A 20,010-nucleotide genomic window follows, 5' to 3' on the forward strand; every position below is an offset into this window, starting at 1 on the left:
TCCGAGGAAGGGGCCAGACTTGAACCAGACTGAGGCTGGGAGATAAGAAGCAAGGAGAAGAAACCTGGGGAAAGAAGTAAAACAGAAGCAAGAAAGAAAATAGCATAGGATGGGGAGCGGCGGTCCCACCAATTGGATTGGTGAGCACAGAGAAGAGTCCCCGAGATGCAAACAAATGTCCAAAAAAAGATCTTATACTTCCATCTGAGTTTCCCAGGAACTCAGTGTTGGCTGCCCCCTCCCCGCCCCACCCAATCCAATTCTTCCCTTTTGGTGGGACCTTTAACCGAAGCAAGGGGGCGCTTCTCACGTGGCTCCCGGCACAACTACGAGCGAACTCCCAGAGTTGCAAAAAGGAGAGACACTCTACCGGTCGCTAGCTGCGTACCCGGGAGGGAAGTGGCCAGAGGCAAAGGTGAGGTGAGTGGGCTTTCTCTTACCTGCCGCAGAAGCTTCCACCGGGCAGCTCCCAAGGGCTCCGAGACTGGAAGCCTCTGAGAGGCGTCGCCGCTTGCTGGGCCCTCGCCCGCAGCACTCTGAGCCTCGCGGGCCTCGGCATCCGCGACTCGCGACTCCATCCCATTAAACCCGCCTATACCACGCGCCGTCGCGACCACAACTCTCCCCTGCCAGGACCTGTGTACTTGTTCCCAGTCAGGACCTGTGAGCTCCGACCGCCCCAGCGCGCGCGCCCTCCCCGAATTCCGCATTTCCGGTATTCGTGTCTCCTTGGCAACCGGGGCAGCGCGTCATTGCACCATTTTGCTGGTGGCCATCTTTTGTGAGGGCAGACCAAAGGGTAAGGAGCTGTGGCAGAACTAATGGGACGCCGGCTCCTCTTTTCCCACTGTCCCCTGCCTCATCTAGATCACAGAAGACTAGCAAAGAACCAAAAGTCTTAGAACTTTGACAGTTAAAAAAAAAAAAAAAACACTGGAGGAGAACCTATTCATGACCACAATAAAAATGGCGAAATCCGCTTAGCGCTAGTGTTTGACTGGGGTTACGTAGATCAGCGTGCTGCAAACCAGATCTGGGCGGCTCTGGATTGGCTGTCGTTCTGCGGGTTGCGGAACGCAGACTTCGGCTGGACGCGACTGAGGTGACACCTGTGCTCCTTCCTGAAAGGTTCTGGTTCTCAGACTTGCCCTCCTTCGTTTCGGTGTCTAGAGCCCGGCCAACTGTCCTTCAACTTGCGTACGTACGGAAGGCATACCGTGGCGGGGGCGGGGTCCTCTCCTTCCTTTCACCCAGACACCCGTCAGCCCCCCTGGTCGCTTTTTGCTTGGCGTCCCTTCTTTGCGTGGCACATACTGCCACCTCCCCTGACCTTCTCTCATTCACGCCGTCTTATCCCTGGGGTGGAGAGTTGCACAGGGAAAACGAGTAGGTCCTCCCGGAACACCCCTTCGTCCCCCCCCCCCCCATCCTTATCTTTGCATACTGTCTTCTCCCTGCGGATGAAAGATGGATGGATTGAGGCTTCTGGCATGGATATAATGACTGAGGGCCTTATAGGCCCCTGTAACGGGACCTTGGTGGGCGGGGAGGTGGAGGTGGTTAGTGTTGGCTGCTGATCTCTTATCCCCACTCGCCCGTTATTTTGCTGCGACACAGAGATTACGGGGGGTGGGGGGTGGGGGGGCGGAATCGTCGGAGCGGATCAAATCTGTAGTAAATCTGACGCAATAGTGTATCTTTGATACCGAGGGGCATTTTGTGGAAGACTCCCATGATGATATTCAACAGTGTGCAAGAAACTTAGATTTTTTTATGTAATAATAGTAACAAGCATTTATTGAGTGCACGCTACATGCCAGGCACTGTATTGAGATCTTAACATAAATTCTGTAATTTTATTCTTACAACAACTCCATAAGGTAAATGATGTCATCTCAGTTTTGCAGATGAAGAAACTGAGGCACAAGTGGTGAGTGCCCGAGTGAGGATCTGAACCCAGGTGTCTCTCTTAAATACGAGCCTTTGATGGTTTAATAAGAACCATCTTTTCAACAGAAACCAGGGGCGGCCTCACATTATATTTGTTCATCCTAAAGTGATGTGCTTCTGTTTTAACTAAAGAGCTCAACACCTTTTTAACGTTAAGTCCATTGTTACGTCTAACATTTGGAGCCAGCCAGATTGGACTTTTTGCTCTGCTACTTACTGTCCAAATGACCCAAGGCACTTTGCTAAAACCGCCCAGAGCCACAGTTGGCTCACCTGTGAAATGAACATTACAATAGCTACTCTATGGGGTAGGTCCTTATGAAGTTTAAATTAGACAAAGTGTATAAAAGTGTCTGGCATGTAGCAAACACTCAACACTCCCCTACCTTTATTAAGTAATTAGGCTTTTTCCTAATATACACACCGGAGACATGTTCTGCATTATGTAAGACCAAAGCCATTTTGCCTTGTAAAGCCCTCAAGAGTTCCGGAGATGCCATTAAGTCTATGTGTTTGTTTGCAAATTTTTATTTTGTTTTTTTGTTTTTTGTTTTGTTTTGTTATTGTTTTTTAGTTTGCCTCATGTGTACCAGAATCAGTGCTGCGTAGTTTGACCCTGATAGGATTGACTTTACAAATGAGACATTTTAAGTCACGTCTGCCAAGAGGTGTCATTTGAATGAAACTGTAACTTATACAAGTTTTCAGGTATTTTTAACCTGAGTTATCAGCTGTCTGCAGTTATTCATAACCTGAGGGGTGGATGGCCCTGAAGGGGAGGGATAAGAACTGCGGATCTTAGATATTCTGAGAACCCACTACTGTGAAATCATGTGCTGACAGCCCCAAAGGGAGCATAAACCAGGGGCTCTGATATCATGCAGCAGAAGAGCAAATTATTTCTCCAGGCTTTGAAGTATAGTATTCCTCGCCTTGGGAAATGCATGCAGAAACAGCACTTGAATCACTATAACTTCGCTGATCATTATTACGATAGAATAAAATTGAAAAAATGTCACCTAACCAAGTGTCTGCAGGATAAACCCACGATATCAGAGTTAGCAAGGAACATCCCGAGTCGGAGCTTCTCATGTAAGGTATGGACTTTTTAAGTTAACCTATTTATAGGTCATTAAGATAAATTTTAGTTTAATAATAAAGAATGGATAGGCCATCAGTTACTAATTTTCTCAGTAATTCTAGTGTGATTTTTATAATGTTAAAACTCAGTTGTGTATAGTTCAATATAAGTGTGAAAACATGCATTTATAGAGCTGTAATGTAATATATAAAGATGTATATTAATGAAAAATGGTTCAGCTTAGGAAATCTTATGCCTATGCGTGCATTTCAAAGTATAATTCACCTTCCCGAAATGCCTGGAATACCATAATAGCTTTTAAAAAAATCCAATAATATACTAATTGCTTTATGAATCCGAAACTTGTAAGCTTCCATAAATCTATGTAATTGTGTGTTCTTTGTAAACAAACAAAAAGAAAGAAAGAAAAAAAAAAAAAAGACTTCACTTGGGTCCTTCAGGAAGATGTTCTCAGACTATTGTACTTTCACCAGACCCCAAGCTATGGGCCTGACCACAACCTTGAGGATCTGATAGCCCTTGTAGGGAGCGTTCCCACACATTCCAATTTGCCTGGGACAGGCCCCATCTACACCTCTTGTCCCTGTGTAATTATTAATAGTATTCTCTCAAAAATGTCCTGGTTATGATGGTAAGTTATGTGGACATCCTACTCATTTGGGATGAAACTATTTATGCTGCTGCCACTTTGACATACCTCCCCCACCATATACTTGTTATGTTCCTTAGGTTCCTTAAATTATATTTGGGGGTGATACTTTTGCAGTAACTCAGCATATTATTTTAATATTTTAATTTCCGGTTTAAATTGTTTTGTTGCATACTGATTTTTTTCTTTTTAGTCTGTTTTGGCTACTTCATTTCTTATTGTGGTAAAATGTATATGACATAAAATTTGCCATTTTAACCACTTTTAAGTGTATAATTCAGTGGCATTAATTACAATCACAATGTTGTATAACCATTACCACTATTTCCAAATCCCTGTCATCTCCCAAAAGAAATGTACCCATGAAACCATAACTCCCCACTGCCTCATTTTCCAAGTCCCTGGTCACCTTTAATCTACTTTGTCTCTATGAATTTGCCTGTTTTAGATAATTCATGTAACTGTTGTAGAATATATCAGAATTTTGTCCTCTTTATGGCTGAATAATGTTCCATTGTATATTTATATACCATATTATCCATTCGTCTGTCGGTGGACACTTGAACGGCTTCTCGTTTTAGAAATGATTTTTTTTCATCTTCTTTTGCTCAATTCCTTTATTTTATTTAACATTTGCTCTTTGGGGCGCCTGGGTGGCGCAGTCGGTTAAGCGTCCGACTTCAGCCAGGTCACGATCTCGCGGTCCGTGAGTTCGAGCCCCGCGTCAGGCTCTGGGCTGATGGCTCGGAGCCTGGAGCCTGTTTCCGATTCTGTGTCTCCCTCTCTCTTTGCCCCTCCCCCGTTCATGCTCTGTCTCTCTGTCCCAAAAATAAATAAAAACGTTGAAAAAAAAAATTTAAAAAAAAAAAAAAAACATTTGCTCTTAGTTCATACTTGTGGGCTCTTGTGTGGGTTTTGGTTTTTTGTCTGTTTTTTGTTTGGTTTTGCTTTTGATTTTTTATCTGTAGTTCCTAGACTTTTTTACTCTTTATGTCTTAATCTTTCAAATTATTTTTTTATAGTATCATGGCTTAGTTTAGCATTTTGCATCTTCCTTTACTCAGAAATTCTTTATGCCTTTCATTTCATTTTGTGCCTGTGTGTGCAGCTTTAGTCTACTTAAGAAAGATAAACTTTTAAATTTTACCTGTTGGAAAAATGTTGGACCTATAGAACATCTTAGTTTACATTTTGCTTAGAACATTTTGTCATCTAGTACTCTTGAGTCTTAGTTTATAAATAGCAGGCAGGAATTAACCAGTGAAGTGACAGCTGAGATGAGCTCACACCCTGAACAGGAGGTTGACTATTTTTTCCCTCCGTTTGTCCCTGAGGCAACTTTTCAGTTCTCTTTCCTAGATTCCTGTCACCTAGAAACTTTAACCTGACTCAATGACTGCAAGAAAAGTAGCTCTTTTAAGAGTAACTCTTCAACCTGAAAAACTGGTCCTGCTTTCATGTGTCATGTATCAACCGTTTTCTTCTCTGAGAAGTGATAAGATCTGAAAGCTGTGCTCCCTGTCTTGTGTGATCCCGGGGACCTGGGGAGGCTGTGAGGAGACCTGTAAACAAGAATGCACATTTTCTTCTTTCAGCAAGCTTCCACTCAGTTCCAACTTTGTTCACTCCTACAGGTATAATAAAGTAAAAAAGAGTTGTTGGTGTCTGTAGGCAAATTACAAATATATATATTTACCGTGAGGCAAAGACCTGTTTAAGTTAACTAAAGAATAAGAGGGGCAGCATATGTAACAGAAATGCCAGAAGTCAAGGGGTCTGTCTATGACAGGTGTGTCTGTGAACTAGCCAGGATTCTAATCTTCCTGAATGGAAAAAGAAAGGGAGTTTCAACGTAGTAGTCTAAAAGTCCTCCAGGTGCTATAGTCTCATGATTCTGTAGTTCTTCCTTATTAACCTTAACAACAAATTATCCCCTATACATTTGGGATTCTTTAGTACCAACCGTATTCTGCAGTATAGCTGTGTATCAGAAGTCCCTGGGAGCTTTTTAAAAATACAGACTTCTGGATCTCATCCCACATCTGCTGGATCGGAATCTCTATGGCTGGGGTCTTTCCTCCTCTTCCTCCTTTTTTTTTTTTTTTTCTTTTCTTTAAGTTTCTCAGATAATTCTGAAATTCCCAGCCTGACACTGACAGCAGACTTGCATTTAGGATCTAGAGACACTTGGTTACCAACTGTTACTGATCTAAACCTAATTGAATTCATTCAGTTCTGAAGTTCTTACTGGCAGGTACCTGAGCTTTCCTTTTTTTTTTTTTTTTTTTTCCACCCCGTTAATTTTTGAGAGAGCGCGAGCGGAGGAGGGGCGGAGAGAGAGGGACAGAGGATCTGAAGCAGACTCTGCGCTGACAGCAGAAAGCCTGATGTGGGGCTTGAACTCACAAACCATGAAATCATGACCTGAGCCAAAGTTAGATGCTCAACTAACTGAATTGACTGAAGCACCCAGGTGCCCCTTAGCTTTCCATTCAACAGTACCAGAGGCAAGTTGAATTTAGTCCATTATACTCCTACAGCAGCTAGTAATAGGCAAAGACCAACATCAAACCAAATACCACATTTATCTTCTACAGCATTCTGCTCTGCCTTCAAGAATAATTCCTAAGATCTTTGATCATGCAGAGCTGAACAAGATACAGAAAGAAAACCAAATAAGAAAAGAGAACATGCTAAATCCTTTGACTAAACATGTTGGCTGTTTCTACAATACAGAGTATAGCAAATCCTGCAGTAGTTCTAAGATAGATAATTTGGTAGTGGATATCCTCACTAGCACTTCTGACCTGTGATTTGTAGGAATTACTAAAGGGTTTGAAACATCATCAGAAAGAAGAAGAAAGGGGATATTTTAAAGTAAAACTCAGGAGGGGCACCTGGGTGGCTCAGTCAGTTAAGCGTAACTTTAGCTCAGGTCATGATCTCACAGTCCCTGAGCTCAAGCTGTGCCTCGGGCTCTGTGCTGACAGCTCAGAGCCTGGAGCCTGCTTCGGATTCTGTGTCTCCCTCCCTCTCTCTGCCCCTGCCCCCTCATGCTCTGTCTCTCTCTGTCTCAAAAATAAACATTTTTTTTTTATTTAAAAATAAAACTCCGGAAAGCAAGAAAAGAAAGTGAACATTGTAGTCTCACAATTTTTTGTAGTAATTCACAGAGTGAGATTGCCTTGTAGGTACAGCTTCATATTTTCTCCACAGTCCATTTGTTCTTTAACCTGCTGGAGTATGGCTCCTATTCCTCCTTTAAAATCTCATGTCAGTGTCACCAATGATGGGGCATATTTCTTTTTTTTTAAATTTTTTTTTTTTTTTAACGTTTATTTATTTTTTTGGGACAGAGAGAGACAGAGCATGAACGGGGGAGGGGCAGAGAGAGAGGGAGACACAGAATCGGAAACAGGCTCCAGGCTCTGAGCCATCAGCCCAGAGCCCGACGCGGGGCTCGAACTCACGGACCGCGAGATCGTGACCTGGCTGAAGTCGGACGCTTAACCGACTGCGCCACCCAGGCGCCCCAATGATGGGGCATATTTCAACCCAGTAGACCTTTCTCTTTCCTCCTCTTACAGGCTTTCTCAGTAAATTTGATACACTTGACCATCTCTTCTTGAAAGACTCTTTTGTGTTTGTTTCTTGACTCCATGTTTTCCTGGTTTTCTTCCCCCCCCTTACAAACCTGACTTCAGTCTTCTTTTCTAACTTTTCTTTCATAGGACGTCTGCATTTTGGAGTTTCCCAGGGCTTAGTCCTGCCCCTTTTTTCTCTCTTTAATTTCTTCTCAAGCAGTCTTATCCATTTGTATGGATTTAAGTATCGTAGCAGTTATTCATCCCAGACTCCCCTCTGCTACACGGTATTTTGCAGCCTACTTAATTAACACTTGCCAGTTGAACATCTTGCAACAAACTTTCCACAGTTGAACTTCCCCAACCCAGTTCTACTTTTCATTGCTGTATACTCAGTTGTTCACAACTGGAAACACAGAAGTTTTTATTCTTCCCATTCCTTTACCTGCCATCACTTCACTTAATACTGTATCCCAAACAGGCTTCATGATTTTTGCCATATCTCAATAGCACCAAGGCTATTGTTTACTTAATTATTTTTAGCTTCATCAACTTCTCTTATTCCAAGGAATAAATTCAGTAAATGATGTGCAAATTCATGTGCTAGTTATATTCTTTCTAATGAAATGTCCACATATCCCAAATCCTATATGCCATCATGTTGACATGCTTTCAGAAACACTGCACCAACCTCCAATATATATATTGCATCTATTTTTCTCTGTCCATACCATCACCTTTATAGTCATCTTTCACCTGGACTGCTAGTAAAGCCACCTAAACAGGCTCCTTGTTTGCCCTCTTCTTCCCTTCCAACCCATTTTCCGTACAACTGGAAAAATGATCTTAAAATATAAATTAAATCATGTCCGTACCCAACTTAAAATCCTTCCAGAATTTCTTACTACATAAAGATAAAATCCAGTTTTCTAACCATGTCCCCCAAGGGCCCGTAGCATTTTACACTGTCTTATTTCATGTCACTTTGCTCCCCGTCCACCTTGGTAAAGCTGCGGTGATTATATCCCAGATCAAAGAATACAGCTCTTTCCCATCCATCTTAGGGCCTGTACGTGGCATTCCCTTTAGGTCACTTACTTCTACATGTCTAGTTTCTTGTCCTATTTTAGGTCTTGATAAATGGTACTTCCTAAGAAAGTACATTTCCAATTATGGTGATCAAAGTAACTTCTTCGCTTTGTTATTTTCTACTTTAGCTTTGTTTTCTTCCTGCCACTCTAATTATTATTTCATCGGTCATTTTCCCTTTTTATTTTGTCTTCCTAACTGAAATGTAAAATTCATAGGGCGCCTGGGTAGCTCAGTCAGTTAAGCATCAGACTCAGTTCTAGCTCAGGTCATGATCTCATGGTCATGAGATCGAGCCCTGCATCCACACCCAGCATGGAGCCTGCTTGGGATTCTCTCTCTGCCCCTCCCCAGCTTGCATATGCATACTTGCTCACTCTCAAAATAAACCTTAAAAAATAAAATGTAACATTCAAAAGGGTTTGGTCCATTCCTATCTTGTTCAGCATTGTTTCCCTGTTTCTGAAACATTGCATGACAGTAGTATTAAATGAATGCCTGTCCCCATAAATATGGGCCTACGTCAGTTTTAAGAATGCCATTCTGTGGATGCAATATAATTATTGAACCTACCTCCCGAAATAAAGGATTGAGCTAGACAAAAAAAGAAATGACTCAGATGTAGTTAAGGTCCTGCCAGGCAGCGGGAGCAGCATGTGTAAAAGCTTCAAATCTAGAGAGGGCATCTGTACAAGTAGTGTAGCCAAAGTGGTCAAAAATGAACCAATAGAAGTAAACAGGGGCCAGAACATGTATAGACAATTTTGTAAATCTTGTGAGGAGTTTAAACTACACCCTAAAAGTAACAGAAAGCCATTGAAAATCAGGTGCAGTCAGATTGGCATTTTAGAAGAATCACTCTGACAGAACTGCAGAAAATTGATTGGAAGTAGGAGGCCTTGCCAGGAACTCAGATGCATGAAGATGAGAGTCTAACCTAAGGCCATAGCCATGAGAATGGAGAGAAGTAGATTTGAGGAAAGATTAAAGAGCTAGAATCACTCAAACTTCATTATAGGATGATTACATTTTATTGTGGACATCTTAGTAGAGGAATAGAGAATATAGGTTGATAATCCCTCTTCTGTTTGCATTTTAAAATTCAGAAGCCTCTTACAGAAGTTGTTTTAACTCTACCCCCATCCCCCACAAACTGACACAAAGCTATTGTAGTTTTTATCCCACTTAATAGATGTTTCGCTCCAAAATCTTCTGTGTTTCATTACAAGATAGTGTCCCCCACCCCCCCCCCCACACACACACACACACACTTACTGGGATAGGCACCATGTTAACTTTGCAAAGTCATTAAATTCCAAAGCACATCTAGGCATCATTACGTTTCAGATGGACTTATGTCATAGTCACAAGTATATACTCTGTTACTTAGATCTTAAGGGTGAGGACAGAGAAGAAATAGATATAATTCACTACTAAAGTGGAGATTTCAGGGGCGCCTGGGTGGCTCAGTCGGTTAAGCGTCCGACTTCAGCTCAGGTCACGATCTCATGGTCCGTGAGTTCGAGCCCCGCGTCGGGCTCTGGGCTGATGGCTCGGAGCCTGGAGCCTGCTTCCGATTCTGTGTCTCCCTCTCTCCCTGCCCCTCCCCATTCATGCTCTGTCTCTCTCTGTCTCAAAAATAAATAAAAACGTTAAAAAAAATTTAAAAAAATAAAAAAAAATAAAGTGGAGATTTCTATAGACAGTTGGATATCTGAGTCTGGAATTTGGGAAGAGTTATCCATATATAGGTACTGAGTTTAGGCCATAAAAACCATACTTCATTTAATTGTGCTATTAACTATTATATAATTCCTGATTGTAGGGAGGGCACCTGAGTGGCTCAGTCAGTTAAGTTTCTGACTCTTGGTTTCTGCTTAGGTCATGATCTTACGGTTTTGTGAGTTCAAACCCCATGTTGGGCTCTGCGCTGCCAGTGCTGAGCCTGCTTGGATTCTCGCTCTCTCCCTCTCTGCCTCTTCCCTACTCATGCTGTCTCTGTCTCAAAATAAGTAAACTTTTAAAAAATAAATAAATAAAAGAATTCCTGATTACATTCACATGCTAATGTTTATCAAATTAATTTCTGAATTGATAAAACCAGCTTACAAACCAGGACTATGAGAGTTCTGTCTGTATCTCAAGTAACACTTGATATTATCAGATCTTTTCTTTTTTCCCCTTCCAACAGGTAAATATATCAGTATGTCAAGTGTGTCATTAATATTCAGTGTCCTGATTAGTGATAAAGTTGAGGATTTTTTCTGTGCTCATTAACCCGTTTTGTCTTCTTGAATCGCATGTTCACATCCCTTAACCATTTTTCCAATGAGTTTTCGTTTTCTTACTGGTTCATAAGAGGTATTTACATGTCCTTTGTCTTTTGTGTGCTGTAGGTATCTTTTCTGTATCTTTTCTGTGCTATGTGTTTTCACTTTGCTTATGATGTCTTATTTAAATGGGTTTTTTAATTTTTATGTTTTATGCTTTGTTTCATTTTACTTAGGAATTATTTGTTGCACCCCTACTCTGCACCATTCTAGCAATTCGGTATATAGCGGTGAGCAGAGGAAACAAAAATCCCTGCTGTCATGAAGCTTATCATTCTAGTTGAGAGAAGAGAGAAGAGCGAAAAAGTATATGAATAAAATATAAAGTATGTCAGAGGCAATAGGTACAGTGAAACATAAAATAAGACAGGGAAAGAATGAATAGGCCATACTGAGATAGGGAGAGTTGTTATTTAATAGGATGGTCAGGGAAGGCCCAACTGAGAAGGTGACATTTGAGAAATAGCTTGAAGGAGGTGTTTGGGCATAGGGCATAGCAGGTTCTAAGAAACAGAGTTGGGAGCAAGCCAGTCATGTTCAAGCAATATCAAAGAGGCCAGTGTGGCTCAGAGTAAGTGGGTGTGGGAGGAATATAGTAGTAGATGGAGTCAGCAAGGTAGTGAAACAAGATCCTTTAGGACCTTGTAGACCATTGCAAGCATTTTCCCTTTTCTTCTTGAGCAAGATGGGAAACCATTGGAGGGCTTTGAGTCAAGAAATGATATCTGACTTTAGGCTCATGCTAGCTCTTTTGTTGAAAATAGCTTATGGAAGACAGGAGCAGAAGCAGAGAGCATTTAGGCTTTTGCAGTAATCCAAAGGAGAGAGGATAACAGTACCACCAGAGTAGTTCCAGTACAAGAGTAAGAAGTGGTCAGATTCTAGATGTATCTTAAAAGTTGAAAGTATTTGCAGATCACTTGGTTGTATCAAGAGAGAAAAAGAAGACTGGTTTGAAGCTTGAGCAACTGGAAGGACAGAATTGTCATTTATCAGGATGGGAGTGACTGAAGAACAAGATTTTTTTGGGAGAGAGGATACATGGGGAGACTGGAAGTTCAGTTTTGGACATTTTTTGACATACCTATTAGTCATCCAAAGTGCAAATGTTGAACAAGTCCGTTGGATATAGAAGTTCAGCTTATGCAGGGGAAAGTTCAGGCTAGAGATACAAATTTGGGAGTCCTCAGCATATAAATAGCATTTAAGGTCACGAGGCTGGATGAGATCATCAAGGGAATTCGTGCAGACTGTAGATGAAGAAATAGTCCAGGGTATGCTGATGTTAAGAAGCCAGGAAGTAGGAACCCATTAAAGAGACTGAGAAGGGCCAGTGAAATAGGAAAACAGTGAAAATGAGGTGTTCTGGAAGTCAGGTGAAGAAAAGTGTTTTCAGGAGGAGGAAGTGATCAACTGTGGCATGATGCTTATAGGTTAAGTAATATGAATACCTAGAATAACCTTTGTATTTTGCAGTGCTGTGGCCATCAGTGACCTTAACAAGAGAGTCAGTGGAATGAGAAGGGCAAGGAAAAGGAAGAAAGGAATTGGAGGCAGAGAGCATAGGAAACGATTACTTCCCTTCGTTTAACAATCACTTTTGAATAACAAAATAGCGAATATAGCTAGATATTTTAAGTAAATATAATTAAGATTATTAAGACGTGTTTCACAGATGCTAAATAAGGTGTGTACTAATATGAATACACTTCAGGTATGTTAATTACAGATTACATATGGTCTAGTGTAAAACAACAGAGACTGTTTATCAAGTCAAAGAAGTTCCTAGTTTTTCTAAATTCTCCATTCTTAATTAACGTTTTATTGTTTTTTTAAAGTGCCTTGATTATTTTCTATTTTTTTCTGCATTAATTGAAATGGCCCTAAGATTTATCTCTTTTATTTGTGTTAGATTACAATAATAGATTTTGTAATATTGTAATACAAATAGATTGTAATCATTCTTAAGATATATCCTACTTGGTCACATAGCATTTTATTATTATGTTACTATTTTTCGTTTTGTGCTTTTTAAAAATACATTAATTCATTATACTTTTGGTTTTTTTAGTCTATATTTTATGATAAGATTGATTTTTAATTGTCTTTTATCGTCATTGTCCAGTTTTGGTGTCAAGGTTTTATTTGCCTGATAATATGAATAGTTTTAAATAGTTGACATTGTTTTCTTAGCATTTGAAAAGATCCTTGAAGATTTAAGAAAACAAGTTTTGAACGCAACTGGGTTTGGTATCTCTTTTAAGAGGATACTTAATTACCACTTAATTTCTTTGATAGTTATTGGCTTATACAGCTCTTCCTTTTTTATCCACTTTTAGAATTCATTTATTTTCTGGGAAATTATTCATTTATCTGTTTTCAAATGTATACACACAAAGAACTTTATTGTGATTTTTTAAAATCTGTATTATATCTGTAGTTATACCACCTTTTTCATTTCTAATATTCTTTTGAAAAGAACCAACTTTTTTTTTTTTTTTGAAAATTTTATTTTTGAGAAAGAGAGAGAGAGAGAGACAAAGCACAAATGGGGGAGGGGCAGAGAGAGAAGGAGACACAGAATCCGAAGCAGGCTCCAGGCTCTGAGCTGTCAGCACAGAGCCTGATGCAGGGCTCCAACTCACAAACTGTGAGATCATGACCTGAGCCAAAGTCAGGCACTCAACCGACTGAGCCACCCAGGTGCCCCGAAAAGAACCCACTTTTTATTTTGTTGATCTTCTCTAGTTTCTTTACCAATTTCACTGAAACCACTTTATTTTGTTTCTTCTACTTCCTTTAGGTTTACTCTCTACTCAAGTTGAAATGCTTCATACTGCATTTCACAGGACCTATAATGTCAGTCTTTCCTACTATTAATGATGTTAAGTTTGATAATTTTGGTTACAGTAATAATTGCTAGTTCTCCATACATAAAGGGACCTTATTCCCTTTGCAGTTACTAAGTAATCAGTAGGGTAGTACTTCAGTACTGTGTTACCCAACATCATTTCACCTAATACATTTAACAACCGTTGATGATCTTTACCCTGATCAGTTGTTTCACTGGGGTTGCTAATGATTTTCCTAATTCTATTATTTCTACATTTATTAGCTGATATTATTTTGTAAAGAAGCGTTTTCTTTTTTGTTGAACTCTTTTTTCACTTTAGTGTGTTTGGGGAGTTTTATTTTGGTTTGGTTTTTCAACTTACTTTGAATTTTTATATTTTTCAGGGTAATATCAGTTTTAATCATTATTTTTTTGATGCTCAAATTGTCCCAGATGTAGGAACCTCTACAGACGAGCCCTTTTAATGCAGCTCCATTAATCTTTGGGCATTTCCTTGCTTTCTGACTAGCCTACTTTTTACTGTCTTGCCCTGGACTTGGAATTAGCCATTTATTAATGGTACCATCTTGACTAAAAGCTGTCCAGTATTTTTCTACTGTGTGATTTTTTGGTCTTTAGAATTACGCATTTTTTGCCATAATGAAGTTCATATATTCCATCCTCCTGTTTCATAAGTTTCATTGTTAAAATGGTTTTATTCTAGGCTACCTGGAAGGTAAAGAGTGCTTTTTTCCACTAATCGAGTCTCTCTTGATATCTCTTGATACTGTATATGTAACCTTAAAATTTTAAGTTAAAGCTATCCTCACCTCAGCTCCATTAGGTAGTATATATGCCCTTCAGACCAGTAGACTATTAACATATTAAGATACTTGGCTGTAATGGGTAGGTTTAGCTGTGTAACCTAATGATAATGCTAAGTGGCATTGAAATGAAAGCTTAAAACACCCAATGGGTATTGTTGGGACAGAACTAAAACCAAGAACAACTTGGAATACTTTATGAATATTGTAGAAAACCTCAATTTTTTCTGGGAGTAATTCTTCTTAAGGAATTATTTACAAAGCTCTGAATTCTTCCAAATTAAGGCTTTTAAAAATCATACTGCTTTCAGGGTTATTTTGGTTCAGATAAGCTTGGTATATTTGGATTTTTGACACAGGAAAAGGTTAATCAAGAATAAAATTGACTAAGAGAACAGGTAGTATACCCAGTTCTGTGCCTTTAGCCCTGTGTTGGCCATGGCTCTATAAGAATGGGTATTAAGAAAAAGAAGAATGGTTATTTAAAAGGAGATGCAGAATGTGCTAGAAACTGCAAGACAGAAAGAGGTACTCCTCATAGCTATCCTAACTCTACTTCATAGCTACTCTACTTGAGAAGGTCCGATGAAATTACAGAATAAATAAGCAATATATCTGGAAATGAAAAAACAGCTCCTATCGCTAAGTTACAGTTTGAAGATAGATTTCTAATGATCTCCTGATTTGTGTTTTAGATGATAATAGGAAATTACTAATACTGATATTTCACCTCACTACTCTAAAGATCAGCTCTAGATTTTGTGTAAATGCTAAAAAATAAATGAAAAATAAACATGAGCCTCCAGTATTTGATTTCAAATAATTATTCAAGCATATTAAGTGTATGATTGAAGTAGAGACTGAATGACATAACAACAATTGTTCCTAATGGGAATCTCATCCAAATCATAAAGCATCTCGAAAAGTCCAAAAGAAAAACGTAGAAAATGATCATTTTTCCAGTAATTTGTTTTGGTGATATTTCTGTTTTATTCGTGTGTTTAATTTTAGATTTTAAACTGTGACATAAATTGTATTTATAGCTTACATTCTCTACAGTGTTGGTAAAGTATCATGGACACACTTGTGCAATAAATATTTACCAGCTGTTAGAGGTCCTTCCCAAAGGCTTAGTGCCCCTCTGGCACAAATCACTGTACAGTTGTCGTCTTGGGCAGAAAGCTGATGTTGAAAATCTTGGCTAGAATTCTTTTTGCTTAACCAAAGCAAACCTGTGGAGTTTTGAATTAGTGAACCTTTTTTGTGTGATAACTGAGGTTTCTGCCTTATCCAAATTTTAATAATTCATACGGCATTTACATACTCACCAGAGGTCACCTAAAGCCATTAGCTTTTCATATATACTTCCAATAAGACACTAAATGCTTCTTTAGCTATAATCTGTATCTCTGCTCGTGTTTATTAATTTTCCATTATTTTTTCTTATTCTTGTATACAGTGAGCATACTATTTTTTCCTTAAACTTAAAGAGAAGCTCTTTTTTAAAGTATTAATTAACCTTTTGATCTGATAAACAGTTCTATTTAGGAGATTCCTTATCCCCACAAGAGAAGAAAATTGCAGCTAATAAAGATATAAAGTAAGACACATTTCCTGTAATACTTGCTGTGAATAGAGTAATAGTGAACATTTACTAATAAAGATAATGCCTTCCTCTCCCTTTGAACTGTCCTTCCTTTTAGGAAGTATTATAGTACTTTATAAAACTCAGTAAACAGATTTTTCTATCTCTTACACCTGACTACTAAATGTGTAAATGTCCTTTCCTGCTTAATTTTGTATAAATCTTACAGTATTTCTGAACATTCTCCAGTGCTGCTTAATGCTTCTGCATCTTAAGGACTAAATACGTGTAAATTGATAGTATAACCATCAGGTGTTCACCTTATTTTATTTGTTTACATCTTTAAATGAAAAAGAGGGGATCGTTTATTGAGGTTAAGAAACATCATTTATGATGAAATACATATTTCACAGGTTTAAACCTAACATTGTAGTACTTGCATGAAAAGTAAGTAAGGACGAGCTCTACAAAGCAAAGGTTTTTTTCTCTAGTTTGAAATATTATGATCATACCAGTAAACTTTTTCCAGGATTTTCTGCCTATTAAACAAGAAAACAAAGACTCACTTTCAGAAAACATGGATGCATTTGAAAAAGTGAGAACAAAATTAGAAACACAGCCACAAGAAGAATATGAAATCATCAATGCAGAGGTAGGATATCTTACTTTTTTTTTCCTACATCTCATATTACCAGTCAAGATGCAAATGAAGTACTTTGTTTTTTTGGGTTTTTTTTTAACTTTTTTTAATGTTTATTTTATTTTTTGAGAGCAAGACAGGGTATAAGTGGGGGAGGAACAGAAAGAAAGGGAGACACAGAATCCAAAGCAGGCTCTGGGGTCTGAGCTGTCAGCACAGAGCCTGACGTGGGGCTCAACTCACGACCTGTGAGATCATGACCTGAGCTGAAGTCAGATGCTTAACCGACTGAGCCACCGAGACACCCCGCAAATCAAGTGCTTTGTGAATTTAGACATAAACCCACATCAAAATTAGACCTTTAAAATATGCTGAAAAACTTAAACAGAGAATAATCAGTGTGATTTTTAAAATAAACAAAGGTCAAAGTGAATTTCCAAGCTATTGTGTTAATTCTATTTTTTGGAAACAACCAGTTCTTTTTTAAAATGTTGTTAACAATTCCAAGAAGAGGGGCACCTCGGTGGCTCAATTGAGCTAAGCATCTGACAGTTGACTCTTGATTTTGGCTCAGGTCATGACCTCACAATTCTTGAGTTTAAGCTCTGCATCAGCACAGAACCCACTTGGGATTCTCTCTCTCCTTCTCTCTGCCCCCCTGTGCATATGCGTGCACTCTCTCTCTATCCGTCTCAAAATAAACTTTAAATTAAAAAATAATAATAATTTCAAGGAAAAGTTCATATGAAACCATCATGTTTTTATTATTTGAAAAGTATCTGATTGCCCTGTCTACACTTTTTTTAATAAAAGGAATTCACTTGAAGTAGTATAATACCACAAAAGCCAAGTATTTGATCTTTTATGGTTACCACAGTCATATTCAGTTGAAACAGATTGAACATGCATGTTGCAAATTTCCCAATAAGACTGGAAAATAGAACCACAACTTACAAATGAAAATCATATTCATAGGAGAATGGAAATAGCAGTAGGTTAAAAATCCGGAATCCAGATTCAGAATATGCCATTTACTAGCAGGTGATAAATGCATCTTAGGCTACCTGAAATCCTGTCGATCAGTCAGTTGCATTTAATATGTAGGTATTAGACAAGAGCACTATTTATATATTGAGTAATATTCTCTCGATCTCAAATTGTGTATATCTGTCAACCTGGAAGATGCTTTGTGTGAAATCAAATCAAAACCATGGAGAGTTGGTAGTGACTGCATACTTAGAGGAAAAGAATCTCAGCAAGTTTTTGACTGGATTTTCAGAGTAGTCTGAGCCATAATTTCTTCATCTGCCTCATTTTGGATTACCTTAAAGCTGCATTCAATCTCTATTAATGGAATCCCACCATAGGGATGTCAGATACTCCCAAATATACCTAAAGTGATTTATACAGTCATAAGAACCGACATAGATTTTGTTACGCCTTCTCTTTGTTGCCTCCTACATTTATATGTTAGAAACTTCAGTGATTATGAATGTATGAAAACCATATCTTAACCACTGTGTTGTAAAAAGTGATCCATTTTGTATTTGTTATGTGTTCATCCATAGACTTCAGTAGGTTTACTGAAGATTTCATTTCTTCATTTTAAATGGTCAGATCATTAAACAATTAAATTGTGTTTAAATAATTATTAAATAAATCATTTGTTTCTTTTTTGTCAGGTGAAGCATGGTGGTTTTGTTTATTATCAAGAAGGTTGCTGCTTGGTTCGTTCCAAAGATGAAGAAGGTACACCACAGTTTTCCCATTTTTATTTTTTAACATACTCTGATTTTTTATACTTCACATATTTCATAGGAAATTTGGTATTAATTTCTTAAAGGTATAGAAAATTTTTTTTTAGATTATTTCTGCATTTAAAAAAAAATAACTAGTTAGTATCTGGGTTTACTTAAGATATAGTAAACAGGTACATCCAAAAGCTTTGGTGGGGAGAATGGAGGTGGGAACCAGCATTTTTTTTAATATCTCCTATATTAATTCTGTTGAAATAATAACCCTTTAGGTTCTATATGATCTATAAATACTAGACTATATTTATCAAATAATATCACATAGGCTAATGTGTGGAATAACACTGAATAGCATAGGACAATAATAAATAACAAAATGCCAGTTTCTATGCAAATAAAGCTGTTATCAAGGCTGAAGGAGGCTGGATTGTATCCTCTTCTAGAAGGGGAATGCTAATTCAAAACATTGAAATACTAAAGATTTTTTTAACTACATCTTGTGGAGTTATCACTTTCATACTTGTCTTTATGCAGCAGATAATGATAATTACGAAGTTTTATTCAATTTGGAAGAACTTAAATTAGACCAGCCCTTCATTGATTGTATCAGAGTTGCTCCTGATGAAAAATATGTAGCTGCTAAGATAAGAACTGAAGATTCTGAAGCATCTACCTGTATAGTTGTGAAGCTAAGTGATCAGCCTGTAATGGAAGCCTCTTTCCCAAATGTGTCCAGTTTTGGTAAGCCACCAAACAAAACAGTCTTCTGTGTTATGACAACTGTAAGAGAATTGTCAGCACTTTTGAAACATTTTTACTTATCCATGTGAGTGAATAAGAAAGTGAATGCCTAATCCTTTTATCCCTATGGACCCAAAGCTTCCTGTGTGTCTCTCATTCAGGAGACCTTGCCTTCCTTAATTATATATCCAAATTCATGTTCATGTTTTTTAAAGTACTACAACCAGAATCCAGGTTGTACAGTTTATTTTGATATATCAATAATTCTTTGCAAATTTATTACCTCAGATACATTTTTGCACATAAGTTGTATCTTAATATGTTACTGAACTTTAATTTTAGGTATCTATTTTTTTAATTTCACGTTATCTTGTCAACTATTAGAGCAAATTGCCCAAGGTCACTACCGAGAAACTTTGGAAGATGTTGAGCTAACTAACTCACTAATAGAATTCGTCATATTTTTACTAGTAGAGCCAACTTTAAATTTTCTCTTTTATTGGGGCACCTGGATGGCTCAGTTGGTTAAGCGTACAGCTTCAGCTCCGGTCATGATCTCACCATTCTGAGTTTGAGCCCCGCGTCAGGCTCTCTGCTGAGAGCCTAGAGCCTGTTTCAGATTCTGTGTCTTCTCTCTGCCCCTCCTCCCCTCATGCTCGCTCACCCTTTCTCTCTCTCTCTCTCAAAAATAAGTAAACATGAAAAATTTTTTTTTAATTTTTTAATTTTACCTTTTATCATTGAGTGATACATATGTTCATAGTTTATCTTCCTTTTTCATTTTCTACTTTAATTTTCCCCATTGTTTAATAACTAAGTGCTTTTGCGGCGAATTGAAATTTTAGTCTAATTGATTCTTAGATTTACAATTTTGCACATTTTAACCTCTTTAAAAAATCAAGATCCATATTATACAATGATGTCTTACA

The 20,010-nt window shown here is 38.3% G+C and overlaps 2 protein-coding genes across 8 annotated transcripts in view; one reads left to right on the forward strand and one right to left on the reverse strand.

Annotated features, from left to right (window-relative positions):
• CAMKMT (calmodulin-lysine N-methyltransferase) overlaps nt 1-691 on the reverse strand; it is a 408,367-nt gene extending 407,676 nt beyond the window's left edge. For 2 of the 4 annotated variants that reach the window (XM_086701201.1, XM_086701199.1), the window contains exon 1: nt 441-690. In XM_086701201.1, the coding sequence (XP_086557327.1) occupies nt 441-578 (138 nt within the window). In that variant the 5' untranslated portion in view covers nt 579-690. Of the gene's footprint in view, nt 1-440 lie in introns of all 4 variants that reach the window. The other 2 variants (XM_086701200.1, XM_025932354.2) reach the window with 2 other exon arrangements.
• A 349-nt stretch (nt 692-1,040) lies between these two features.
• PREPL (prolyl endopeptidase like) overlaps nt 1,041-20,010 on the forward strand; it is a 60,467-nt gene continuing 41,497 nt past the window's right edge. The window contains exons 1-5 of one of the 4 annotated variants that reach the window (XM_025932108.2): nt 1,041-1,197; nt 2,525-3,047; nt 16,476-16,598; nt 18,269-18,335; nt 18,875-19,081. In XM_025932108.2, the coding sequence (XP_025787893.1) occupies nt 2,829-3,047; nt 16,476-16,598; nt 18,269-18,335; nt 18,875-19,081 (616 nt within the window). In that variant the 5' untranslated portion in view covers nt 1,041-1,197; nt 2,525-2,828. Of the gene's footprint in view, nt 1,198-2,524; nt 3,048-15,899; nt 15,962-16,475; nt 16,599-18,268; nt 18,336-18,874; nt 19,082-20,010 lie in introns of all 4 variants that reach the window. The other 3 variants (XM_086701196.1, XM_086701198.1, XM_086701197.1) reach the window with 3 other exon arrangements.

The sequence above is a fragment of the Puma concolor genome, chromosome A3, assembly GCF_028749965.1.
Source record: "Puma concolor isolate L17-30 chromosome A3, mPumCon1.1.hap2, whole genome shotgun sequence".
NCBI lineage: Eukaryota > Metazoa > Chordata > Mammalia > Carnivora > Felidae > Puma > Puma concolor.